The sequence below is a fragment of the Myotis daubentonii genome, chromosome 14, assembly GCF_963259705.1.
Source record: "Myotis daubentonii chromosome 14, mMyoDau2.1, whole genome shotgun sequence".
In the NCBI taxonomy this organism is placed as follows: domain Eukaryota; kingdom Metazoa; phylum Chordata; class Mammalia; order Chiroptera; family Vespertilionidae; genus Myotis; species Myotis daubentonii.
The window spans coordinates 57,950,423-57,976,028 of NC_081853.1; the positions used below are offsets into that span (position 1 = coordinate 57,950,423).

The 25,606-nt window shown below is 68.7% G+C and overlaps 3 protein-coding genes across 3 annotated transcripts; 2 read left to right on the top strand and 1 right to left on the bottom strand.

Moving 5' to 3' along the window:
- The first annotated feature begins 92 nt into the window (after positions 1-92).
- Positions 93-2,231, top strand: GMPPB (GDP-mannose pyrophosphorylase B). The gene is made up of 9 exons (XM_059664724.1): positions 93-227; positions 336-416; positions 511-559; positions 697-839; positions 1,031-1,189; positions 1,273-1,351; positions 1,424-1,551; positions 1,634-1,816; positions 1,893-2,231. Exons 1-9 carry the CDS (start codon positions 99-101, stop codon positions 2,022-2,024), a joined length of 1,083 nt encoding a protein of 360 aa, XP_059520707.1. The 5' UTR covers positions 93-98; the 3' UTR covers positions 2,025-2,231.
- On the bottom strand, positions 2,200-25,293 carry RNF123 (ring finger protein 123). The gene is made up of 39 exons (XM_059664716.1): positions 25,156-25,293; positions 22,929-23,045; positions 22,601-22,682; positions 19,201-19,280; positions 18,976-19,070; positions 18,588-18,642; positions 18,400-18,485; positions 18,157-18,243; positions 17,966-18,033; positions 17,722-17,847; positions 17,399-17,513; positions 17,219-17,323; positions 16,771-16,896; positions 16,597-16,689; positions 16,445-16,518; positions 15,752-15,869; positions 15,555-15,654; positions 15,305-15,366; positions 15,094-15,165; positions 14,766-14,886; positions 14,169-14,270; positions 13,000-13,106; positions 12,626-12,824; positions 12,310-12,455; positions 11,983-12,066; positions 11,208-11,315; positions 9,415-9,592; positions 8,726-8,800; positions 8,526-8,613; positions 8,355-8,442; positions 8,194-8,278; positions 6,989-7,128; positions 6,570-6,758; positions 6,412-6,487; positions 6,166-6,250; positions 3,030-3,172; positions 2,808-2,902; positions 2,599-2,684; positions 2,200-2,514 (listed from the first exon to the last, which is right to left on the bottom strand). The coding sequence occupies exons 2-39, from the start codon at positions 23,008-23,010 to the stop codon at positions 2,397-2,399; spliced, it is 3,939 nt and encodes a 1,312-aa protein (XP_059520699.1). The 5' UTR covers positions 23,011-23,045; positions 25,156-25,293; the 3' UTR covers positions 2,200-2,396.
- On the top strand, positions 3,171-5,595 carry AMIGO3 (adhesion molecule with Ig like domain 3). Its single transcript, XM_059664719.1, has one exon. The coding sequence runs from the start codon at positions 3,637-3,639 to the stop codon at positions 5,161-5,163; it is 1,527 nt and encodes a 508-aa protein (XP_059520702.1). The 5' UTR covers positions 3,171-3,636; the 3' UTR covers positions 5,164-5,595.
- Positions 25,294-25,606: the final 313 nt, after the last annotated feature.

Below are 25,606 nucleotides of genomic sequence, written 5' to 3' on the forward strand. Positions count from 1 at the left end.
CCGGCGGCCGGAGTGAGTGACAGGGTCGGCCAGGCGGCCGCGGTCTCCGCGGAGCGCACTCAGTTCCGGCCGCCCGCCCGCCGCCGGCCTCCGGCGCGATGAAGGCGCTGATCCTGGTGGGCGGCTACGGCACGCGCCTGCGGCCGCTGACGCTCAGCACCCCGAAGCCCCTGGTGGACTTCTGCAACAAGCCCATCCTCCTGCACCAGGTGGAGGCGCTGGCCGCGGTAAGGCCCGGCCGGGGCGGCAGGCGGGCGCGGGGCGGCCGCGCGGCGGGCGGGGGACCCCGTGCCGCTGGCTCAGCCCGCCTATGGCCGGCGCGTTCTGTCCCACAGGCCGGCGTGGACCACGTGATTCTGGCCGTGAGCTACATGTCGCAGGTGCTGGAGAAGGAAATGAAGGCGCAGGAGCAGAGGGTGAGGCTTGAGGCGACTCTCGCCCCTTCCGTCGTCCCCGCTCGCCTCCCTGGGGGTCAGGGGGGCGGGACCTGATCCGGCTTCTCCCTTCCAGCTGGGAATCAGAATCTCCATGTCGCATGAGGAGGAGCCTTTGGGGACAGGTCAGTAGAGAAGGGATACCCCTTGTGGGGGAGGGTTTAGGGCTGGAAAGGGGTGAGGCCCAGCCCGAATGGGGCCCGCTGAGCCTGGATCCAGGGCTCCGACCCCCAGGAAGGTGGTGACCTGTTCCCCTCCGCAGCTGGGCCCTTGGCCCTGGCCCGGGACCTGCTCTCTGAGACCGCAGACCCTTTCTTCGTCCTCAACAGTGACGTGATCTGCGACTTCCCGTTCCAAGCCATGGTGCAGTTCCACCGGCACCACGGCCAGGAGGGCTCCATTTTGGTAAGGGCCAGGTCTGACACTCCCACCTCCCGCGCCCAGCCTCCCGGCCCAGCCTTGAACTGCCCAGTCCTTACGTTGTGAGTGCAGAGCTGTGCAGCCTTTAAACGTTGCGGCACAGCCGCTGAGAGGTAGGACAGCAGCAGCCCTAGGTGCAGGAGCACGGGGCAGGGCCTGAGACCCTCTGCATTCAGGTGACCAGAGTGGAGGAGCCCTCCAAGTACGGCGTGGTGGTGTGCGAGGCCGACACCGGCCGCATCCACCGGTTCGTGGAGAAGCCGCAAGTGTTCGTGTCCAACAAGATCAACGCGGGCATGTACATCCTGAGCCCGGCCGTGCTGCGGCGCATCCAGGTGTGGAGGAGCGGCTCCCGGGTGGGCTGGGAGGGCAGGCCGCCGCCACCGTGCCCCTGCTCACGCGCTGCCCACTCCCACAGCTGCGGCCTACGTCCATTGAGAAGGAGGTCTTCCCTGTCATGGCCAAGGAGGGGCAGCTATATGCCATGGAGCTGCAGGGTGAGGCCGGGAGGCCGCAGGGAGGGGTGGCCTGTGGCTGGGCTGAGCCCCTGATGCATTCCCTCCCTCCAGGCTTCTGGATGGACATCGGGCAGCCCAAGGATTTCCTCACCGGCATGTGCCTCTTCCTGCAGTCACTGCGGCAGAAGCAGCCTGAGCAGCTGTGCTCGGGCCCGGGCATCGTGGGCAACGTGCTGGTGGTGAGGCCCTTGTCCAGCCCATCGTTCACCCCCTCAGTCTGGGGGGACAAATGCCCCACGTGTGCTTTCCCCACGTCCTCAGGATCCAAGCGCCCGCATTGGCCAGAACTGCAGCATCGGCCCCAACGTGAGCCTGGGTCCCGGCGTGGTGGTGGAGGACGGCGTGTGCATCCGGCGGTGCACGGTGCTGCGCGACGCCCACATCCGCTCCCACTCCTGGCTCGAGTCGTGCATCGTGGGCTGGCGCTGCCGCGTGGGCCAGTGGGTAAGCGTCGGGGCTAGGCCGATGGGGGAGGGGCCGGGATGCGCCCGCCTCCCTGACAAGGCCCGCCCTCCCCCAGGTGCGGATGGAGAACGTGACGGTGCTGGGGGAGGACGTCATCGTTAACGACGAGCTCTACCTCAACGGGGCCAGCGTGCTGCCCCACAAGTCCATTGGCGACTCGGTGCCGGAGCCGCGAATCATCATGTGAGGGGCAGCCATCGCCCTGTTACTGGCAAGGGGGCCCTGGACTCCTACGGTGTCTGGGGAGGCCTGGACAAGGCGGAAGCAGTCGGACACCTGCCTTCTCCCGTGCACATAATCTGGCAGGGTCCTTGCTGGGCACACCCCACCCCGCCCACTCCCTCAAGAAGGGTCGGGTCAGGGCTGTTTGAATAATAATTTAATGCTCACAGTGGCCCTGACTGGAAGTCGAGCTCAGGCACAATGAGGGCTGGGCTCCCGCCATGGGGGACAGGCAGGAGGCTGGGGGTGGTGGTGGGGGGCTGGCAAGGGGAGCTCATAAATAGGGCCCAGCCTGGGTCTGGGCTGGGGCAGAGGCTCCTGCTGTGTGGACGCAGACCTAGGCAGCCGAGGAGGTGTTGCTCGCCCCGCCTGCCCTCCAGTCCTCCACCGACTCGATGGTGGCTTTGCAGAAGAAGCAGTCCTTGTTGTTCATCAGGTGCTGGTTGATGCAGGCTCTGCAATGGGAGGGTGAGGGGGCCTGGTGTCCCTGCTGCTCCCTGGCCCAGCCCCGCCTCCTGCACCCAGGGGAGCCCCCTTACTTGCAGGACTTGTGGCCACAGGGCTGGAACACGGCAGAGATGGGGTGTGCATAGCAGATGGGGCAAAGGTCCTCCTCGCTGGTGGGCTGCAGGGAGCACATTGCAAGGTGGGATAGGGTGGGCCACCCAGGAAGGCGGCCATAGCCAGCCCTGTAAGTGCAGCCCTGCCCTCAGGCCATGGGTGTGGGCCCTGTGGGTGCCCCACTTACCAGGGAGGCAGCTGCAGCCTGGGCAGATGCGGAGGTCAGGTGTGCCAGCATCTGCTCCACCTGGGCCAGCTCCTCGCTGCTGATGTAGTCTGTGTCTGGGGGTGGTAAGTGTCAGGCCAACTGTGACCCTAGAACCCAGGGCCTCGAGTACCCCAGCCTGGGCCAATGAGATTCCTGGCTCAGCCCCAAATCCCTCTTCCCTGACCCACCCTGCCAACTCACAGCTCTGTAGGGAAAAGCGCTTCCGGTCAGGGGCAGGCGGGGCAGTGCCAGGGCCTGGGGGCTCTGGGTGCCCCAGAAGATAGCGAATGGAGCGAAGCTGGAAGCAGGGGTCAGCCAGGAGCACTGACGTGGCTTTCTCCGTCCTGGGTGGGAGGATCTCAGTGTAAGGGGCTCAGGGGCGCCACCAGCAGGTAGTGCAAGTCCACCTGCCCCCTAATACACACTGAGCCCTTCAAAGCCAACAGCGACTTACAGGCTGCTCCCCTGGCGTCCCAGCTACTGTTTTCACGGAGAACCCGCCGGCCGGCTCGCCGGGGTCGTGACTGCTCCGCCCCCTCCGACGGGAGCCAATGGGAGCCGAGGCCCCGCCCCTGAGCAATCACCTCCCGAGAGTATTTAGGGGCCCCGTGTCCAGGAGGACACTCGCAAGGCTGGGGAAACCCGAGAAGGGAGCCGGGGAGCGCAGCTCAGACTGCAACCGGGAGCGGGAGCTGCCGGCTGTGCGGGTGGAGCTCGCATCCTGCCTCCCAGGCCACCGGCCGGAACAGAGTGGGGTTCCCAGAGCTGCGCTCCGCAGAGCGGCGGACCCACCCCAGGTGGTCCCGCCATGACCTGGCCGGTGCTGCTGGGCGCACTGCTATGCACGCTACACCTCGGCTCAGGCTCCCTGGACTCCGAGGGCTCCGTGCCCCTGGCGCCCCTTAACTGTCCCCACAAGTGCATCTGCGCTGCCGACCTGCTGAGCTGCGCGGGCCTGGGGCTGCAGGACGCGCCGGCCGCCTTACCCGCGGCTGCTGCCGACATCGACCTGAGCCACAACGCGCTCCAGCGCCTGCGCCCCGGCTGGCTCACGCCCCTCTCCCAGCTGCGCGCCCTGAGCCTGGGGCACAACCAGCTGGAGGCCCTGGGTCGCGGCGTCTTCACCAACGCCAGCGGCCTGCGGCAGCTCGACCTGTCCTCCAACTCGCTGCGGGCGCTCGGCCGCCACGACCTCCACGGGCTGGGGGCGCTCGAGACGCTGCTTCTGTTTAACAACCGCCTGGCGCACTTGGACCGGCTGGCCTTCCAGGGCCTGGGCGCGCTCCGCTGGCTCTACCTGGGCTGCAACGAGCTGGCGTCCTTCTCCTTCGACAGCCTGCACGGGCTCAGCGTGACCCACCTCCGCACCCTGGACCTCTCCTCCAACCGCCTGGGGCGGGTCCCCGTGCCGGACCTGGCCGCGCTGCCGGCCTTTCTCAAGAACGGCCTTTACCTGCACAACAACCCGCTGCCCTGCGACTGCCGCCTCTACCACCTGCTGCAGCGCTGGCACCAGCGGGGGCTGAGCGCCGTGAGCGACTTCGCGCGCGAGTACACCTGCCTGGCGTTCCGGGTGCCCACCTCCCGCGTGCGCTTCTTCGCGCACAGCCGCGTTTTCGAGAACTGCTCGGCGGCCCTGGCTCGGGGCCTGGAGCAGCCGGAAGAGCAGCTGCAGGTGCAGGTGGGCGGGCCCCTGAGGCTGGACTGCAACACCAGCGCCCCTGCCCGGCACATCGCCTGGGTCTCCCCGCAGCGAGAGCTGCTGGTGGCGCCAGGATCCCGCAACGGCAGCATCGCGGTGCTGGCCAACGGCAGCCTGGCCATCGGGAGCGTGCAGACCTGGCACGAGGGCGTCTTCGTGTGCCTGGCCACCGGGCCCCGCCTGCAGCACAACCAGACGCACGAGTTCAACGTGAGCGTGCACTACCCGCACCCCGCGCCCGAGGCTTTCAACACCGGCTACACCACGCTGCTGGGCTGCGTGGTGGGCCTGGTGCTGGTGCTGCTCTACCTGTTCGCCCCGCCCTGCCCCGGCTGCCGCCGCTGCTACCGGCGCGCCTGCTGCTGCCGCCGCCGGCCCCGCACCCCCAGCCCGCTGCAGCAGCTGAGCGCGCAGTCCTCGGTGCTCAGCGCCACGCCGCCCGACGCCCCCAGCCGCAAGGCCAGCGTCCACAAGCACGTGGTGTTCTTGGAGCCGGGCAGGAGGGGCCTCAACGGCCGAGTGCAGCTGGCGGTGGCGGAGGACTTTGACCTCTACAACCCCGTGGGTCTGCGGTTCAAGGTTGGCTCTGAGTCCACGAGCTCCACGGGCTCCGAGGGGCTGGTGATGAGCTAGCGGCCCAGGGCGCCCCCCCGAGGCCACACCCACTGGCCGCTGGCCCTGCTCCCTGCTACGCAGAGAACTACCAGGCGCCGTGGTAGGCCCTCCCTCGCACAGCGGCCCCTCTCACTGGGCTGTCTCGGCACAGGGCCTGCCGTGCCCCTTTCCTGGGGACACGAGCATGGGAACCGAGGTCCACCTGGAGAGCCCTGGCCTCAGAGCAGGGGCCGCTGAGGGGGAGGGAGTGGGTCAGGGGAAGGGGAGATGGGGCCCCATCCCCAGGTGGAAGTGGAAACAACCCCCCACACACACACTCCAACAGCCAACCTCCTCCCAGCTTCCCAAGTCCAGGCCGAGTCTGGTGGGCAGGCGGGAGGCAGGCAAGGCTCCTCAAGAGACCCCTGGGCCTGGCCTGGCCCCACCAAGTGGCCCTGCTCCCGTGGGGCCCGCCCCGCCCTCAGCAGTGAAAGCCTGTGAGCGATGGCCCAGCAGGTGGGGCCGGACTCGCTGTCCCTGGAGGCAGAGCTTCGGAAGGGCAGGCGCTGGCTAATGGCTGAGGCGGTGCCGGCTTCCTGTGGACCTCGCCCTCCCCCTGCAGGGAGGCAGGGCAGGCGGGGACCCCTGTGGGGAGCGGAGCTGGGGCCCCTCGAGGGCCTGAGTCGGATTGTCGGATTGTCGGATTGTCGGATTGTCGGGAGTTTCTTAATAAAGGCAGGACGCCCGCCGGAGCCTCCAGACGCGGCAGCGTGTGCTCAGTCCTCAGTCTCGAGTGCTGTCCCCCATCACAGGCCCCCCTCCCGCCAGTCGTGGTTCCGGCCCTGCCCGAGGCTCGGACATGGGCGGAGGCGCCTGCTCGGCGGGGTCCCTGCTTCTGCTCAGCTGCCGCCGCCGCCGCCTATTTAGGCCTTTCAGCCCTCGGCCTTTCTACCCCCAAACCTGACCCAGGCCCATCTTAGAGCCGAGGAAACACCTGCAAGGAGGCCCTGCGCAGCCCCACGGGCCCCGACCCCTACTCACCCTGAGGCGGGGCCGTGCACCAGGAGCCGCACCAGGATGCCCGTCACTGCCACCAGGATGGGGTAGTGGTCCACGCTCTCCAGGCCTAGGGAGGGCGAGGGGGTGAGCGCCCATGCTGGGGCCCAGCGGGTGCCAACCGCCCTCCCCACTGGGCACGGGAGGGACACTGAGGCTGGGGTGCCATGCCCGGCTGTCCTGGCAGAGGACCAAGGCCGGTGTGTGGAGGGCGGGGCCCCGGGTCCTCACCAGGCAGCCACAGGGTGACCACGCGGTCGAAGAGGTTCCTCTCAGCCGTCACCCGGTTCAGCACCTGGTTCAGCAGCTGCGAGGGCGGCAGTGGTTGGCGGCGGGGTGGCTCCCCCCGGGCGTCCCCGGCCCGCCCGCTCCTGCCCTGGCGGACTCACCTGGGCGAGCCGCTGCAGCAGCATCTCGGAGGTGGGCTGGGTCGAGTCGAGGAAGACCTCGGGCACCAGGGTGATGGTCATCTCCAGGACGCGCAGCAGGCTGACCGAGAGGTCGAAGCAGGTGGCACAGACCTTGAGCTGCCGGGTGTCCACGAAGTTCCTCTCCAGGCGCTCCACGGCCTGCTGGATCTGAGCCGCCAACGGGCGGTGGGCGGCCTGGCCACACCGGCCCACCCTCCACAGCACCCCGGCCCTCAGGCCCCCCACCTCCTGGACCATGAGCACCCCAGCCCTCAGGCCCCCCACCTCCTGCACCATGAGCACCCCGGCCCTCAGGCACCCCACCTCCTGGACCATGAGCACCCCGGCCCTCAGCCCCCACCTCCTGGACCATGAGCACCCCGGCCCTCAGGCCCCACCTCCTGGATCATGCCGATGAACTCCGAGAAGGCCCAGTTGAGCTGGTTGAGGACGCTGTTGAGGAAGCTGGGCGCCACGTCGGGGTCCTGGCGCAGCAGGTCCGCCATGTGCTGCTGCAGCAGGATGGACGGACAGGGCTCTGTGGGCAGCGGGACTCGGTCAGGGCCCGCCGTCGGCCGGTCCTCGCTTGCCAGGCATGGGTGTGAGGCCGGGAAGACTGCTCTGGGGGCTCAGGTCGTGAAGGTGAGGACAGAGCTCCACTGCCCTCCCTCTGCGGACCCAGCCACAAGCGGCCTCTGCTTCCGGCCCCACAGCCCCTAGGCCTGGAGCCGGCCCGGCCCAGCATGTCCTCCGTCGCGGGCGTCAGGGAGAGCAAGGCCGGGACAGGGAAACTGGAGCCCTCCTGCTGGCTCGAGGCCAGCTTCCTCAAGAGCCTCCTTGGCGTCCTGCCGCCCTCTGCTGTCCTCTGCTGCCCTTGCCTGGCCTTGGCACGTGGCCGAGGTGGTGGACGCCAAGCCTGGCTGACAGGCAGCAGTAACCAGAGCCCGCAGCCTCCCTCCCCCACGCAGATCGATAGTTCCCGCAGCCGCAGGATGCCAGCCCTGCCCCTCTCCCCTTGCAGCTCAGTCCCACCCTCCAGGCAAGGCCAAGGCCGCTGGCAAGGACTCGCCCCGTGACTTTGCATAAGGCACTGGGCCCCCGGGACACCCTTCAGGCCAAAACACTGTCCCCCCAGGCAGCGACGCACCAGGTGGGCCAGGGAGAGCGCCTGGCGGGGTGCGCACAGCGCGCAGCAGGCAGACAAGCTGGGCCCCGACCCCGGCTCTGCCAGACCAGGACCCGGCACAGCGCAGCCTATGCGCCAACCAAATGCCCCTTCCCCCAGGGAGCCCCGAGAACCCTGGAGCTCGCCCTGCCCATCTGTGCCCTGGACTCAGGCAGCCAGGCAGGTGGCAGAGAAGGGCAGAAGGACACGTGCTGGGACAAGGAGGTCAGGGAGCCCCTGGGAAGACCTGTCCCTCTTGACTGTGACCCATGAGAGCTTCAGGCCCCCGGGCACCAGTGGGCTGGGAGCAAGGCGAGGAGCCCCCTGGCAGGACGAAGGGGATGCCCCCAGGGACAGACAGGGACTTGGGGCTGGAAGGAGGGGAAGTCTGCAGCCGGGAGCAGTGGGCATGGCCGCCCCTGCCCGCCGGGCACTCACTCTGCAGGCTGGGCAGGTTGGCGTCCTCGGGCTTGATCTTCAGCAGGTGGGGCAGCCGTGTGTAGCGGTACCCAAACCCACAGCCCTGCGGCAGGGTGGGTGCGGGTCAGTGCGCAGGCCCCTTCGTGCGGCCCCAGGCCCGCGCCCTCCAGCCCACTCACCTTCCAGAGCCGCACCAGGATCCAGTTGGTCTGCGCCCAGGGCCGCTGCTCGTAGGGGGCCAGGAGGCTCCTCACCATGGCGATGCGCCTGCCAGGGCAAGGGTGGCGGGCACAGGTGAGGCTGCGCGGGGCTGTGGGGGCAGCGACCTGCCCTCCCCCCGCCCCACTCACTGCTCCTCAGGGATGCGCTCCACGGCCCGCAGGGAGTGTGGGTAGCAGACGTAGCTGGCCAGCGCCTGCATCAGCGAGTCGCGGATGTCTGCGGGGGCAGGGCAGGCCTCAGCAGGGGCCTCATGCCCATCTGGCCAGCATTTCATGCAGAAAACAGCCAGCCAGAGAGGCCCCCCCCCAGTCCTCTGTGGGCACCTCACCAGTGCCCACGATGCGCGTGTCGGCAAAGTGCTTGGCAAGGATGGCAGCCAGGCGGGTCAGGGTCTCCTCGTAGCCTGCAGGGGGGGGGGGAGGGGGGGGCAGGCTAAGGGCTCCAGAGCTGGCTCCCGGGGTCAGTCTGGGCCCAAGCCGGCCTCGGGGGTCTTTGGGCTCAGCACTCAGCGATGGCTGATGAAAGGCTAAGGCCAGACTCGCTGTGGGGAGTGGGTCCTGGCGGGGTGCTAACCGAGCCCTCACCCTCGATGGCTCAGCAGTCAGAGCCCCCGGCACCTACAGCGCTACCCGAGGACAGAGCTTGCACCTGGGTCTGAGGGGGGGCAGCGCAGGCCACAGCCCACAGCCCACAGCCTGACCCAGACATAAACCACCCACCCTGCCTGGAACCAGGGTCTGCATGAGGCTGGGACTCCTGTGTGGCCCCCCAGCAGGGCCCCCACCCCTCGCTGTGATCTACAGAGACAGTGCCACCCCCTGTGGCAGTGCCAGGCGCTGGGTGAGAGGCCACCAGCAGGAAGTGAGAGCAGGGATCTGTGTGGTCCGTTTCCCCCCAGCGCCAGGGAGGAGCTGCCGGGCTCTGCCATGTGGCGCCAGAGCCGCTCCCGCCTCCCCCACTCAGACCAGGGCCCGGCTCCGGCCCGGCTCCTAGGCTCTCGCCCTGCACGGCCCTCACCGGGGAGCTCCTCCATGCTGTGCACCGGCCCGAAGTAGTTCTTGAGGGCGCTGTAGCTGTTGATGGCCACGCTCAGGTAGAACTCGGGCGTGAAGGCGAAGAGCGGGCCCGTGCGGTCCGCGTGCTCGATGGTCCGCAGGCAGACGCGCAGCAGCCAGTAGATGTCCAACATCTTCTCCTGCGGGCGGCACGGGCTGCTGGTGAGGTCGGGGCCCAGGAGAGGCCCCCCAGAATGTGGCCTGAGAGCTGAGCCCAGAGGCCGCCAGGGCTCAGCAGGTGCCCCGCCTGGAGGGCGGGCTTGCTTTTCTCAGAGGCACCGAGGGTGCGGTGTGACCAGAGGCTGAGAGCTTTTCCTCCGAGAGCAGAGGCAGGGCGAGGAGGCCTGCTTTCCCCACCGCTAGGGCGCTGCGAGTTCTAGAAAAATCCACCCTAAGATTCACATGGAATCTCAAGGGACACCAAGTCGCCAAAAAAAATCTTGAAATAGAACAAAGTTGGAGATCTCACTTTCTGATTTCAATGTATTGCAGAGCTACGACCATCAGCCTGTGTGATCCTGACAGAGAGACAGATGCAGGGCAACGGACTAGAGCAGAGAGCCCAGAAGAAAACCACGCGCACACACACACGCACACGCACACACACGCGCACACATACACACGCACGCGCACACACACAAACTTTTGACAAGGGAGCCAACAGTATGGCAGTTCCTCAAAAAGTTTAAAACAGAACGAGCCAATTCCGCCTCTGAGCACGTGCCCGCAGACGCGAACCCACACAGCCCAGAGGTGGCAGCTCCCCGAGGCCGTCAGCGGGTGAACAGGGCGGCGCAGAGCAAACACACTGACACCGGCCCGGCTTCCACAGGGGGACCCGTGAGGGCAGCAGCTACGTCAAGGAAGCCGGCGGCAAGACTAGCGCTGTGTGGACTGATGGCAACGAGGCACCGGGCGCAGGCAAAGCCGACGGAGAGAATGCTGGCTGCCAGGGGGGGGGGGGGCGGGGGGCCGGGGGGGGCAGGCCGGGGGGGGGCAGGATGGGGGGGAGTTATGGGTGTGAGTTTCAGTTTGGGAAGATGAACACGCTCTGGGTCTGTTTACAACCGAGTGAACACACTTGATTACCACCACGGAGCTGGGCTCTGACGGTGACTAAGGAGGGGAGTTCGATGCTGAGTTTCACTGCAATTGGAAGAAACGGTTAAGAGGGTACATTCTAGCCCGGCCGGCGGGGCTCCGTGGTTGAGCGTCAACCTATGAACCCGGAAGTCATGACTGATTCCCTGTCTGGGCACAGGCCCGGGCTGCGGGCTCGGCCCCCAGTGGGGGGCAAGCACGGTCGGATGGAGCTCGCCTCTGTCCACCCTCAAGGCCGACTCCCGGGTGGGCATGGCCGCGTCTTTCTGCCTCGCTCCTGAGTGTCCCTGGTGTCAGGGCGGCACTGGACCCCGGCACATGTCACTGGGCGATGCGTGAGGGAGCGCGCAGAGAACAAGCAGTGGCCTCGGGGTGGGTGAGTCTGCGGGAAGGAGCGGGCGGGGGGGGGGGGGGGCAGCCCGCGGGCACCAGAGGGAGGGAGAGACAGACCCTGCTCAACCTGAAGGTGTCTGAGCTGGAGGGCCCCCGGGGGCCTGAGAGGTGGCAGGGACGTGGCATGGGGTGGGAGGAGAGGAGAGGGGCGGGGGGGGGGTGCCAGAGGCCCCGGGCGGCAGGGGCACTGAGGGGCTGCCAGCCTGTGCCCAGCCAGGGGGCTGGGAGGGCAGCAGCTGCAGGCCCAGGCTGCCCGCTCACCTGGGAGTAGACAGTGGCGTGGACCCAGGCAAGACGGCGGCTCAGGTGGTCCAGCTTTTCTGAGAAAACTTTCTGGCTCTTGGTCAACTCCTCAAGGATGTCCTTCCTCTGCCCGAGGAGAAAGGACGGTCAGGACCCGGCCCGCATTCATGGCCTTGGGGCCCACTGTGGCCTGGGGCGCAAGGGTGGGTGCACCTGCCTCCCCCCCACCCCCCCGCCTCTGACCCGCGGGTGAGCCCGCGCAGGCCTCGGAACAGGGCCGTGGCGGCGCCCTGGCACAGGGAGGTGGGGTGCAGCTGGGGTCTGGGAGCCGTGGCTGGGCAGCCCGGGGGCGCACGATGAACTGCAGGCAGCTGGGCCCCCGGCCCTGCCCCCGGGGGCTGAGCTGCGGAGGGGCTCTGGGGAGGGGCTCCCCTGGGGGGGCGGGGGCCAGGCCCGCTTCCTGCTGACTCTGCACGTGGCCGAGAAGCGCTCAGGGCGAATCCATAATTGATGAGGACAGAGGGTGCGCCGAGCACTTAGCTGGCCAGGGGCGGGGGTGCCTTGGCACAGCCATGGCTGGCTGATGGGGCTCAGACCGTGCCGGCCTAGTGCCAGCCCCTCACTGACGTGCTATGGTCAGGGCGGGGGTGGGGACAAGAAAAACTGCTGAGCTCACCCCAGCGGCAGGGCCAGGCCGGGCCAGGTTTCCTCTGGGGACTGTCCTCGGGACCCCAAGTGGGCAAGCTGCCGGCGCCCCCCCCTCCCTCTGGAGACCCACGGCACCAGGCCTCACCCTCTTGGGGCACCGGCGCAGCTTGTCCTCCGTGTTCCTCAGGGCCATCGCGTACTCGTTGACGTCGTCGGACACCCCCACCATCTGGAGGGGGGACAGGCGCCCATGGTGACCCTGCCCGGCAGCCCCTCCCCCGTCACCCAGGTCCGGCCGGAAGCACGGGCGGCATCAGCCTCGCTGTGGCCCACGCTCACGTGCAGCCGTGCCCAGACACCCCTGCACACCCGGGGCATGTGGGCGTGCACACACACGCACACGCACACACACATGGACACACGCATGCACCCAACATGCAGAACCGCGGGCCGCCATGGGACGGACGGAGACCTTGCCCAGCTGCTGGTGGACGCTGAGGTTGTACATCATCACGGCCCCGTCCAGCACTTCCAGCAGCGAGTTCTCCGTGAGGGGCTGCTCGGGCTCCTCGGGGGGCCGCCCCAGCAGCAGGCCCTCGTTCCAGTGGCCGCCCTCAACTGGAAGGGGGGGCAGGTCAGGGCCGGGCCACCCGAGGCGGTGAGGCCCAGCAGGGGGAGGACAGGGAGGGCGCAGGTCCCGTCGCTCCGGAGGCCGGGAGGGGCTGCGGGAGGGGCTGGGGGCGGAGGCCGGGAGGGGGGGGCCCTTCGATGCCTCGCCCGACACCTACTGTCCTCGCGGGTCCTCTGCTCCACGCTCAGCGTGCGGACCTTCACTTTCTCTGAGGCGCTCAGAGGCCGCCGGGGGGTCATCAGGGTCACAGCCGCTGTGCTGAGGAAGCGGTTGGCGCGGCCCAGGGTCGGGGAGCTGAGCCAGCCGGGCCGGGGCAGGGGCAGCGCACCCCCAATGGCCAGGGCCTGCACGGGGCGCTGCGGTGGAGAGGAGGCAGCGCCATCAGCTCCCGGGACCCAGCCGCTGGCCCGGGGCTGGGGAGGGGAAGGCAGGTGTGTGACTCCGCCCACAGCAGGGGCGCCCACTGCGGAGGGGGTGGCCCCTGTGACACCCCTGTCCTTAGAGAGGGCCCCCGCCAGCCCCACCCGGCACCTGGGCGGCAGCCGGGGACGGCTCCTGGTCCTCGTCCAGGTCGTCCATGGTGGCCGCCTGCAGCTCCAGGGGGTCGATCAGGATGTTGGCCTTGGACGCCAGGTCATCTGCCCAGGGGACGGGCGAGGGTCACGCTGGGGAGGGGCCTGGCAGGGCCCCACTGGCCACCGCGCCTGCGCCTCACCCTGCACGTCCTCCAGCCTTCCCCGTGCATCCGGGACTCGGCCTTGGAGACTTGGTGGCAGGGGGCACCCCATCACACCCTCCCTGCCCCTCTGTCTCCCGGCACCTCATGCTCCCTAGGCCCCCACTCCCCTGCCCTGCGTCTGACTGCTCCTCCTGCTGCCCCACAGGCTGAAGGCGGCCCAGGCTGTCCACGCCTCTGCTCAGCGCACTCCGCCCGCCCGGGCCTGGCCTCCCACAGGCCGTCCCACCTCTGCCGCACCGGCTGCCTCCAGCCCAGGCCCGTCCTGCCGTCCGAGCCTCCTGTCACCTCAGCCTCCGCAGCCCCTCCCGACGGGCCCATCCCCACAGCCTCTGGCAAGAAGCCGGGTTATCCCTGCTCCTCTGCGCCTGGCTCCCCACACCTCTGCCACCTGCACACCGGCCACCCGTCCCCTTCCCTGGCCCTCACCCCCCTCAAAGCACAGCCGCAGCCAGAGGGGGCGTCTGACGACGCAGCCCGACCTCCCCCGCTGCCAGCAACGAGCTGACAGTCCCCGTCGGAGGCGCTGCCCTTGCGCCCCAGCCTCATTTCCCGGCTCCCGGGGGCACCCCGCTGCGTCCCCTGCGCCTGGGCCGTCTGCTCTGGCCGCCCGGCGTGGCCTGCACTGTGCGCTCAGCCCTGGACCTGCAGCCTCTCGCGCTCACCCCTCCAAACAGCTCAGGCAGCAACTCCAGCCCTGGGACCTCACCCAGACACCAGGGTCCCCACGGTCAGCACACGTGCCCCGCCTCACTGCAGGGCTCCCAGAGGCCCCCCCCCCGGGGGGGGGCAGGTGCTCCAGGGAAGGGACAGCTGGACCCAAGAGGCCAGTGGGCAGAGCAGCCTCTATGCCCGCAGGCCGGTGCCCGGGCGCCCTCTAGTGGACACAGGCAGCTCGGCACGCACCGCAGAGCCGGCTCCCTGTCCACCCAGCCCCGACCGGCTCCCCGCTGGCCGCACGCACCTTTGAGGGTCTTGCGGAGGTGAGAGAGGAGGCCCCCGAGGCGCTGCTGGTCGAAGTAGTCCACCTTGCCGTTGTAGAAGACCTGGGGCGGGACGTAGGCCTCTGCGCGAAGCCGGCGCCGGCCGGCGGTCAGGCCCGCAGGGACCCTCCCCGAGGCTGCCCCTCCACTCTGGCCTCGCACAGAGGGGACCCCTGGGTGGCACCGACCCCCCAGGCGCAGTGTGGCCTCGGCTACCTCCACCCTGCCCCATCCCAGGTCAGTGCCAGCAACGGCACAAACTGGGGTGAAGGGGGCGCTCGGGGGAAATGAGAGCCTGGCCCCCGCGGGGTATCCCCCAATGCAGGGCGCCTAAAGCTTCCCCCGACGCCTAAGGGCTGTGTCCCTCACAAACACAGGGCCCAGCACCTCAGAGCCCAAGGAGCCCCCGACCCAGGACTGCAGAGAGCTGGCGGCCGGGAGCCTGTGGGCACTGTCAGCGCAGACGGCTCGCAGTCCCGGCCCGCAGGCTCCTGCTGCCCGCCCCCCAGCCCCCACCCCACACCCCCCCCAGGGCTGGCTGGCTCTGCCGGCCTCAAGGCCGGGCCTGGCCCACTCACCCTCGCTGAGGGAGGCGTGGGGGTTGGAAGCCTTGTACTCATCCCAGTAGCAGCGCAGGGCGGAGATCAGCCGGTGCAGGAAGCAGACCATGTACTCAGGGGGGCAGAGCAGGGGTATGTTCTGTGGGCACAGGGCACAGACATGCCGCTGCTCTAGCCCAGAGCCCAGCCCACGCCTCATCCGAAGCTGCCCCAGGGTCCCTGCTGGGCAGAGGGCAGAGGACCAGGGCTCGGTGGGAAGGAGGAGGCGGAGAAGGGGCAGAAGCCAGGGGCAGAGCCTGCGACCGGCCAGGGGCCACGTGGGCTGTCCGGCCTGGCGGACACCTACCCCCCGGCCGCTGGCATTCTCCTGCAGGAACTTCCGGAACTTGGTCAGGAAGATGTACCTAGAAGCTTCGCCCTTCGGGGGCGGGAGATGACGCCGTGATGAGCTGAGGACGCTGCTCCAGGCCGGACGAGCCCGTGCTGGGAGCTGGACCTGCCCGGGGAGCTGGGTCCGCCCCCCGCCGGGCCAGGACCCCACAAGCGCCTGGACTCACCCCATTCTCATCCTTATTGTTCAGCAGCAGCTTCAGGATCTGGACCTGCAGTTCTTCCACCACTGGGGCGGGCGGGGAGCGGACACTGAGCCCGCAGAGCCCCGCCCTCGGGCCCCGGGGCAGGAGGGGTGCGGGCTGGGATGGGGCTCCACCACCAGGGACCCTGAGCCCAGCCCGGGCACGGCCGCGCCCCAAGCACACGTGTGCACGCAGCCCAGCCGCCCAGCCGCCCGGCCCAGGCAGGCCTGACCTTCGATGCGCTTCTTGAGCCTCTGGCAGCCCCGCTCGTAGGCACGTCTCCGCAGCCGCTCCTCGGCCGTCTCCTCCTTCACCTCCTTACTGTCCTTGCCCTGGACCGGGGGCAGGAGGGCAGACAGCCGGGTTCCCTCACCACCCACCCAGCCGCCCGGGCCAGCCTCCCTCAGACCCGCCACCCAGGCCACCCACCTCCTTGCCGGGGTGGGGGGGCCACCAGGTGGTGGGGATGAGCTGCTGCAGGCCGGCCTCCTCCACGCGCAGCGGGCTCTTGATGTGAAAGAAGACGGCAGACCGGAGCGCGTCGAAGCTGCAGCCCGTCAAGGCAAGCTCTGCTCACCCGAGTGTCGCCCCCCACCCCCCGGGAAGCTCGGCGGAAATCTGGCCCCCTGCACGTGCCCACCTCCACGTGCCCACCTCCATGTGCCCACCACAGTGCGCCCCGCCCCAGTGCTTGTCTCTCCATGAGCCCCAGGAGGGTGTGGCTGTCAGCCCAAGCCCGGCGCCCACGCGTGTACGTGTGCCGTAAAGGCGGCCCCGGGCCAGGCGGCTGCAGGCCAGGCTGGGCGGGGCCTGTGGCCTCTCCTGGGAGGCGGTGGCCCCCGAGAGAAGAGGCAGCAGCACAGCTCCCGCCAGGGGCCCAGAGCCGCTCTCCCCACTGTTCTACTTGCGCACCCTCGACATTCTGGGGGAGCAGGAAGAGCTGACTTCTAGATCTGGGGAACCCCGACCCGGAACACGAGTAAAGGACAGAGCTGTGGCTGCGGGCAGGCCCTGTGGCGCCCCCACACCTCCATGTCGCCCCGGAATCTGCCCACCAGCCCCGCACTGGGCAGCTCTGGTCCTCCCCAGCCTCCTGGGACCCGAGCGGCGGCGCCAGGATACAGCACGCTGCTCAGCAGGAACTTGCGGGACTTGTCGTGCCTCAGGATGGCGACGGTGAGCCGCAGGTGGTGGATCTGCGGGGAGGGGGTGCTCAGAGGGCAGGCGAGGCCCAGGGCCCAGGGCCCAGGCTCCGGCAGCGCACGCACGCCCACCTGCAGGCTGAGGTCGGGGACGATGGGCGAGAAGCGGTACAGGCGCAGCAGGGCCATCATCAGCTGCTTGAGGCAGTCGTGCACCTCGTATTCCTGGAGAGAGAGCCGGCTGCACAGACCGCGCGGGGCAGCCCGACGGCCACCCCCGGCCCGGCCGGAGCGCAGGAGCCTCACCTCCATGAAGAGCCACAGGAGGTCCAGAACCTGGCCCACCGCGGCCGGCGCTTGCTCGGGGCCGCCCGCCTCCACCAGGCCCAGCAGGAAGCTCGTGAGCACCGACTCCACCAGGTACACCTTGCGCTGTGGAGGGCGGCACTGGTGAGGGGCCGGCCGCCCGCGGGCACCCGCCCAGGCAGCGCCAGGCCCAGGCCCAGGCACGGCGGGACCCTGGGCCCTCAGGCAGCCCCGCGCAGGCTGCCCGCCGCCCTCCGGGGGCTTCGCCACGGCCGCTCCTGCCTGGGATGTCGTTACCCCGACCCCCTCTAGGACCCGCCCCGAGGCCTCTTCCTCTGCTGGGTGACATCCTGGGGGTCTGAGGGCTCAGGTCACACGGGCCCCTCCCAGGGGAAGGTGCAGCCCCGGCACAGGCGCCTCGGCCCCGGCCTGCCCCCCAGCCCCTCACCAGGAGCGGAGCGAAGCGCTGGAAGATGTGGGCCAGCGTGAGCAGCACCGTGGGCTGGCCCTGCAGCTGCCCCTCGGAGCTCTCCTTCTCCAGCAGCCGCCCCTCCTGGGCGGGGAGAGGGGAGTGTGAGGGAGGGCGGCAGGAGGCCCCGCCCCTGCCCCCCGCCCAGCCCCGGCTCACCACGGGGTCCAGCTCCACGCTGAGCACCGCCCGGAAGCAGCCCAGCAGCCTCTGTGCCCGCACCAGGTCGGCGCGCGGCGGGTCCTGCAGGGGCCGGTAGCCCGCCACTGGGTAGGTGTCACAGTTAAGCTGCATCTGGGGCTCAGACACCCCCCCCACGCGGCACTCCTTTTGCTACTTCACGCTCTTCATCAGTTCAGCTGGCACCCCCTCGAACGAGGTCGCTACGGGACTGCTGCCCCGCCCGCCCCCCCTCCAAGCTGGGCCCACTCACTCCAGCGCCCCGACTTCCCAGCAGCCCACGCCTCCTTGGGAAAGGATATCGCAGGGGGCGGCTGCCGAAGTTGAAGGCCACGGACTCCTTGAAGGAGAGGCTGATGGCTGGGAAGTAGGCCATGCCCGGGCCCCTGGACAAGTTCTCGAAGGCGGTGCCCAGCGACATGCCGTTCCTGGGGTGGAAGGGAGGCCTGAGGGCCGTGCCCAGGCCCCTGCTGGGGCTGCTCCCTCAGGCCACCCTCCCAGGGATGGAGCCGGGAGGCCCACGGCCGGGGGAGGCAGGGGACTCACAGGCAGAAGGACAGAGCGCCGGCGTCCAGGTCGATCAGGCAGCTCACGATGTCCCCCGCGGCCCATGCCTGCAGGGAGGAGGCTCACAGAGGCCGGCGCCGGCAGCCTGTCCCCCGGGCCCTGGGCTGCGTCTCCACGACCACCCAGAGGAGCCCTCAGTCCCTCAGGCTGCCGCGGGGCTCGGCCCTCACCTTGCCGTAGTTCGTGGTGGTCACGTTCCACTTGCGCACCCGGTTGCCATCATAGGCGTAGGAGTTGTGCGTGTCTCCGACGCCCTCCTGGGGATGAAGGGCTGTGAGGCCCAGGGGAGGCGGGCGGGCCAGCCTGGGGCGCACATGTCTAGAGAAGGCGGCGGTGCTCCAGGGCAGGCGAGGGCTGGGCGGGCAGTCGGGGAGGGTCTGGGGCAGAGGACCTCCCTGGGGGCCGGCACGTACCTCCTGATTGAAGCGGCAGTTGATGGTGCACCAGCCGATCTGCATGAGCCCCTGGGAGGAGATGAGCACCTCGTACACCCATTTCCCTGGAAAAAGCCAAGTCAGGCCCAGCAGGCAGACACTGCCCCCACCTCGTGCCCGGGCCCCCGACCTCCCCACCGCCCAGCCACCGCCCAGCACGGCCGCACCTTTGTACACGCAGGTGGTCGAGCGGATGGTGCCGAAGTTGCTGTGGCCGATCACCTGGGGAGAGCAGGGGTGAGCTCCCCCGGGCACACGGTGCTTCCCCAGGGAGAGCGCCCGTCCCAATGCCGCCCGCCTCGTGCGGGCCGAGGGCCTCTGTGCCCCACGCTGCCCTGCGCCTGACTGGGGGGGGGGGGGCCTAGGCCCGTGTGTCCCCAGCAGGAACACGCGGGGAGGCTCATGGCCTTGCTGGGAAGAGGCTGGGGCTGGAGTACTTGAGAGGGTTTCGGGGAATGTCAGGGGGGCGTGGGGCTGAGGACTCAAGGGGCCGCGTTGGGAGGAGCTGTGTGAGCTGTCACGGGGCTGGGCCGACCAGGCCTCGCCCTCACTCACCCCCAGGAGGTCGTCATCCACCAGCAGCAGCCCCTCGAAGCCCCCCGTGTGGTCCAGGACCACGGTGGAGGGGCCGAGCCGCCCTTCCACCTGCCCTGCAAGGAGGAGGGTGTGGTCGGGCCCAGGTCTGAGAGAACGCAGAGGGCTGAGCTCGCCAGGACACCCCGAGGGTCTGCCAGGCCCCGGCCTGGCTCCCCCAACCCCACTGCAGAAGCGGCCACGTACCCTGGCTCTCCTCATCCTCACTGTCCACCTGTAACAGCTGGTCCAGATGCTCTGGCAGGTTCTGGAAGTTCAGGGGTTTCCTGGGGAGAGCAAGAGGCTGCGAGGGGCCCCCAGTCCCTGAAACCAGCCCAGGACACTAACCCCCCTTCTCCCGCCCCCCCAAGCTCCCGAGGGCGGTGGCCGAGACTGCGGAAGCACCAGCAGCTGTGCCGCGGGGGGCGGGGGGCGGGGGGGGGGCACGTGCTCCCTGTGCGGCCCGCACCCGCCCGCCCTCGAAGGGGCTGTGCTGATCGTGCCTGGGAGAGCGAGGCCGGGAGCAACGCTGACCCCATGTGGTCAGCACCAAGGTCAACGAGTCAGCCCTGGACCCCAGCCCTGCGGTCCCTTCGGGGGCAGACGCCCAGCCGCCCCACCAGCCAGGGAAGCCCGTGGGGAATGAGACACGCCTGGCATCTGCAGGGCTCAGCCCTCCGAGCTGCTGGCTGGCTCTGTCCTGTACCAACCTACACGGCCCACCACCTGCCCCGCCGGGCTCTCTCTGCGTGGCCCGCACATGCTCAGAGGAGGAAGGGCTGTCTCGGGTCAGCCAGCTCTGCCCTGAGTTCAGCTGCTAAGAATAGCGGGGAAGGGGGAGGTGGACACAGCGGGTCTCAGGCAGAGGGGAGGCCCAACGCCCAACTGGGTCAGGGCCACAGACTGCCGGCACCTGCTCTTCCCGCTGTGATCCCAGCTCCGGCCCCGTCCACCCGCCTAGGGAGTGGGGTCTGGAAGGGGGCAGAGGTGGCCCACGGCACCCATTCTCTGGCAAGGCAGCGCCAGCCCAGTCTCAGGGACCACGTGCTCCTCCCAGCTGTGAGCTGCTACTGACCCCTGGCTGCAGGGGCTGGAGATGCACAGAGCTGCGTCTCCGTGTAAATACAGGTGCCAGCCTGTGACGGGCTCAGGCAGCAGTGTGAGAGGCTGCTGCCAGGCCCGGCCGGTGGGGCTCAGTGGTTGAGCGTCGACCTATGAGCCAGAAGGTCACGGTTAGATTTCCGATCAGGAGCCAGCGAGTTGCGGGCTCGATCCCCGGTATGGGGCGTGCAGGAGGCAGCTGGTCCATGGCTCTCTCGTCACGGATGTCTCTGTCTCCCTCTCCCTTCCTCTCTGACATCCACACGAATATATTTTAAAAAGGCTGCCAGCCTCCTCACTGGACACGCCAGGGGCCAGGAGCCCGGGGCCCAGGAGGCTTCCAGCAGTTCCCGGCCCACACCTGGGAGGGCTGCTCTGGTTGTCTGTTTGTTTTTTTTTGTAATATGTTTGCACAAATTCATGCACCAGTGGGGTCCCTTGGCCTGGCCTGCGGGATTGGGCAGAAACCGGCTCTCCGACATCCCCTGAGGGGTCCCGGATTGCGAGAGGGCGCAGGCCAGAGACCAGGCCGAGGGACCCCACCGGTGCACGATTAGGGCCGGGGAGGGACGCGGGAGGCTGCCGGCTGAGGAGGGACCTCGGGAGGGCTCCAGGGCGTGTCCAGCCCATCTAGCCCGGTCCCAATCGGCCTGATCCCAGCAGTAAGCTAACCTACCTGTCGGAGCATCTGCCCCCTGGTGGTCAGTGCACGTCATAGCGAGTGGTTGAAAGGCCTTAGCATATCATTAGCATATTACACTTTGGTTGAACAGCTGACCAGACGACCAGACACTTAATCATATTAGGCTTTTATTATATAGGATTGATTTCAGAGAGAAAAGGAGGGAGAGAGAGAAACATTAATGATGAGAGAGAATCATTGATTGGCTGCCTCCTGCACACCCCACACTGGGGATGGAGCCCTCAACCCGGGCATGTGCCCTGATAGGGAATCAAACTGTGACCTCCTGGTTCCTAGGTCGATGCTCAACCCCTGAGCCACGCTGGCCAGGCAGGCTGCCCTGGTCTTGTGCCCGATCTGCAGAGCAGCTGTGGGCAGGCGACCTGAGATGGCCTCTCAGTGCCCCGCACTGCCCATCTGGCCAACCCCAGCACTGCCTGCCCTTTCTGGACCTGCCTGCCCAGGCCCAGCCCAGGGCTTCCCGTCCACACAGCCGCTGACCAATGGCCCTGCCACCTGCTGGCCCTCCTGGCAGCCACGGCGGCGGCAGCAGGATCATTTCTGCTGTCACATGAAGTAGGGATCAGACGGCCCTGGAGCAGGCCCGGACTGGGGCTGGGGTGGAGGTGGGCAGCAGCCCCCCAGAAGTAGGAACCCCTTGGCCACCACAGCCACTTAAAGGAACAGGCAACAACGCTGCCCTCTGAGCCTGCCCAGAGAACAGAGGCTGCGAAAGACAGAACAGCCTGGGCTGTTAGAGGCTGAGCAAGAGGGGCACTCCCAGGAAGGAGGAATTTAGCAACAACCTTACATGTGATTGCGGTTCAAATACTCTAGCCGCCCGACTCCAAGCCCGGCGTCCTCACAGCTCGGTCCCCAAAAGCAAAGCCCCCCGAACCAGGGCCCCGGCTAAGGGCGGACCCCGCGCCCGAAAACACGCCCACCAGGATCAGTTTGCAATGTAGGAAAACACTCAGGGGATATGTTGATGACAAAAATAGGATTTAAATTTCTAAACATTTTTGGAGCTGAGAGCTATGTCCATTGTCTTGATGGTATGATGGCTTCACAGGTTATCCGCAATTCAAACTCACTTTAAACACAAGCAGTTTATTGTATGTCAATTATTCCCTAATAAAACTTTTTTTTTTTTTAAAAAAAGAACTGATGGAGACAGAAATTTTTAATTAAAAAAAAAATTCTAGCCCTAACCGGTTTGGCTCAGTGGACAGAGCGTCGGCCTGCGGACTGAAGGGTCCCAGGTTTGATTCCGGTCTAGGGCATGTACCTTGGTTATGGGCACGTCCCCAGTAGGGGGTGTGCAGGAGGCAGCTGATCGATGTTTCTCTCTCATCGATGTTTCTAATTCTCTATCCCTCTCTGTAAAAAATCAATAAAAAATTTTAAAAAACTTCTATTCAGCATAATTCAAACTATACAGATTGTGAGATGGAGAAACCCCGCCCCAACAGGCACCTTAGCTAATGCGCGGACAGGTGCCTTTTCTGCTTCTAAGTGTCTGCTAAGACGCACTGGGACTGATATGGGTTAAACTTGCAAGGAAAGGCGGTGAGGTGTGTACTTCGCAGACAAGCCGGCGGCAGGGGGCCAGGGGGGAGGAGTGGGCAGGTGCTCACGGACCGATGCCGACTGTGGAGTTGGTGCAACGCTGAGCGGACCGGCGCCGCCTCTGACCCCCCAGCTCCCTCGGAGCAGGACTAGCACTGCCGGAGGGGAGGACGCAGCGGGACCCCAGGCCCTTCCCCAGGCGCGGCCTCCAGCCTCCAGCCGGCCCTGCAGAGGGAGGAGGCGGCCGGGGCGTACCTGCTGGTGGCGGCGGCGGCGGCGTCAGGAGAGGAGAAGACGCGGTGCAGGTAGTCCTCCAGCAGCTTCTCATGCACGATGCCTGGGCCGCGGCCAGGAGAGAGGCCACGGTCAGTGCGCTCAGCTCTGCGGCCGCGGGGTCAGGTGGGTGCACTGCCCCATGGCAGCTGGTGGAGGAGCTGGCTGACGGTGGAGGGGGGGGAGGGGGAGGGGGAAGGAAGAGGGGGGGGGCGCGCAGCACTGCCTGGGGGTCACGGGACCTGGGACTTGGCTGCCAGTGCCTCTTCCTTCTCCCTCCCTCAACAAGGAGCCTGCTCCCAGCCCTTACCTGTGACCCTGGCCTTCTCAGCGTCCGAGGTCAGCCCGTAGCTCTTGCGGGAGAAAGACATGTCAGCCCCCTTGGATGCCATCCTTCATGTCTCGTGGGCGGCCAGCGTCCTGGGGGCTGAGCCAGAGGCAGAGGTTGTCTCCGTGAAGCCAGCCAAGGGCCCCCACCCGCCCCTCAGTGCTGGGGGGCAGGAAGGCCTGGGAGCCGGTGGGGACAGGTGCGCACACGCCCTCACGCACCAACGCGGGGCAGAGGGAGGCAGGGGCTCCCAGCTTCCCGCACAGGGAGGGGGGCTATGTAGGACCCCGTGCGACAGGCCACGGGCAGGCCGCCACCATGTCCCAGTGCTCAGCACAGGCCCCCCCAGAGCAGGGGCCAGATACGTGTCTGTAGAACCAAACTAAATGCCTCCACCCTGGGAAAGCGAAACCAGCATCCACCGTGGGGTGGCCTAGGAGCGAGCCCCCGTACCCCTCTCCGTCATGAGCCCCCCTGGGCCCCGCTCATCTCCAGGAGATACGATACCCACACCCGACACCACCCTCCCCAAGGGCAGCCCATCAGGGCTGGTGTCTTCTCCAGCTACAAGCCCTGCCCACACCTGAGGCCAGGACTGTCCTCAGCTCGGAACCCCCTTCCCCTTCCCCTTCCCCGGTGGAAAGTCCTGCTCGTTTTGCTCACACACACGGCCGCCCAGCCCAGCACCCCCAGCCCAGCACCCCCGGCCAGCACCCCCAGCCCAGCACCCCTGGCCCAGCACCCCGGCCCAGCACCCCCGGCCCAGCACCCCCAGCCCAGCACCCCCGGCCAGCACCCAGCCCAGCACCCCCAGCCAGCACCCCTGGCCCAGCACCCCGGCCCAGCACCCCCGGCCCAGCACCCCCAGCCCAGCACCCCCGGCCAGCACCCAGCCCAGCACCCCCAGCCAGCACCCCGGCCCAGCACCCCCAGCCAGCACCCCCAGCCCAGCACCCGGGCCCAGCACCTCCAGCCAGCACCCCGGCCCAGCACCCCCAGCCCAGCACCCAGCCCAGCACCTCGGGCCAGCACCCAGCCCAGCACCCTGGCCCAGCACCCCCAGCCAGCACCCCAACCCAGCACCCCCAGCCAGCACCCCCAGCCCAGCACCCAGCCCAGCACCCCCAGCCCAGCACCCCCGGCCCAGCACCCAGCCCAGCACCCCAACCTAGCACCCCCAGCCAGCACCCCCAGCCCAGCAGCCCGGCCCAGCACCCCCAGCCCAGCACCCCCGGCCCAGCACCCCCAGCCCAGCACCCCGGCCCAGCACCCCCAGCCCAGCACCCCCAGTCCAGCACCCCCGGCCCAGCACCCCCAGTCCGGCACCCCCGGCCCAGCACCCCCGGCCCAGCACCCCCAGCCCAGCACCCGGGCCCAGCACCCTGGGCCAGTCCTCATGGCAGGTCCCGCTGATCGCCCCGCTGCCCAGCCCTCACCCTCACCCTCACCCTCACCCTCACGGGTGTCGCTCGGCTGCTGTGAAAGCGGCAAAGCGGCTGGTCAGCCTCTGTCTCAAGCTCCGCGTCCGACAGGAGCCGCTGGCCACACGTGGCTGCTCACAGTGAATTACAGTTTGGAAAGTTAACTTCTCGGTTACCTTAGCCACGTTTCAAGCATTCGGGCCGCATGTGGCCAGTGGTTAGGGCGCTGCCCCCTGGAACACAGGACGCGCACCGGACAGTCCTCCGCCCCCCCCTCCCCCGACAGCCAGCACCCCGCTCCCTGCTGCCCCTTATCGCACCCGCACAGGCCTCGGCCCCATCGCAGCCCCTGCCCGTTCCCGGCCGAGCCAGCCTGCCCCTCGGACGGTGCCTGCCGCCCCCGCGGGCCCCACGGGCGTCCGTGACCGCGGCCCCGTCCCACCGGCGCCGGGCAGCTGCGACCTGGCCGCCCCGTTGGGCAGCAAACCGCCCGGACGCCCGCCCTGGGGTGCAGGTGCGACCAGCTGCCGGCGGCCCGGCTCCGCTCGGGGCTCCCCGCCGCGTCGGTCCGCCCGGTGCCGCCCGGTCCAGTTCCGATCAGAACCGACCCCTCTCGGAGCCAAGGGCGCGGAGGGCAGGGCGCGTCCCCCCCCAGTCCCCGCGCGGCCCCGAGACCCGAGGGTCCCCCGGCCCCAGCCCGCACAGGCCGGGACCCCGCGCCCAGCACCCGCCCCGGGCCGCCGGGGGAGCGGGGACTCGCCCCGCCGGGCGGGCCGCCCCTCACTCACCCCAGCTCGGCCGCCGCGGCCCGGCTCACAACATCCGCCCGGCCTCTCGCTACGGCGCCCGCCCGGGGTCAAACCCCGCGCCGCGCACGCGCACCGCCGCGCCGGCCGCCGCCAGGGGGCGCTCCGCCGCCCGGGCCGCGCTCCCGCCTCTGCCCCGCAGACGCCCCGCCGCCCGCCCCTGCCCCGCGGGAGGAGCTCGCAGCCGGCACAGTGCCCGCCGCCCAGGCCGCCCTCCCAGCGCCTCCCCGCACGCGGGTCCTGCCCTGATGCCCCTACGGGCGCCCCCCGGCCCCCCCCGCCCGAGCTCTCCGCTACCTGTTACCCCACCTCCCTTCTGCGGACGGTGGCCTCGCTCCCTTTGCCTGGGATGGGCCGGGGTGTGGGCCCATCTGCTACAGCTGCGGCCGATAAGCCAGCCCAAGGGGCGGTGGCTTTGGGGCTGGGCAGGGAA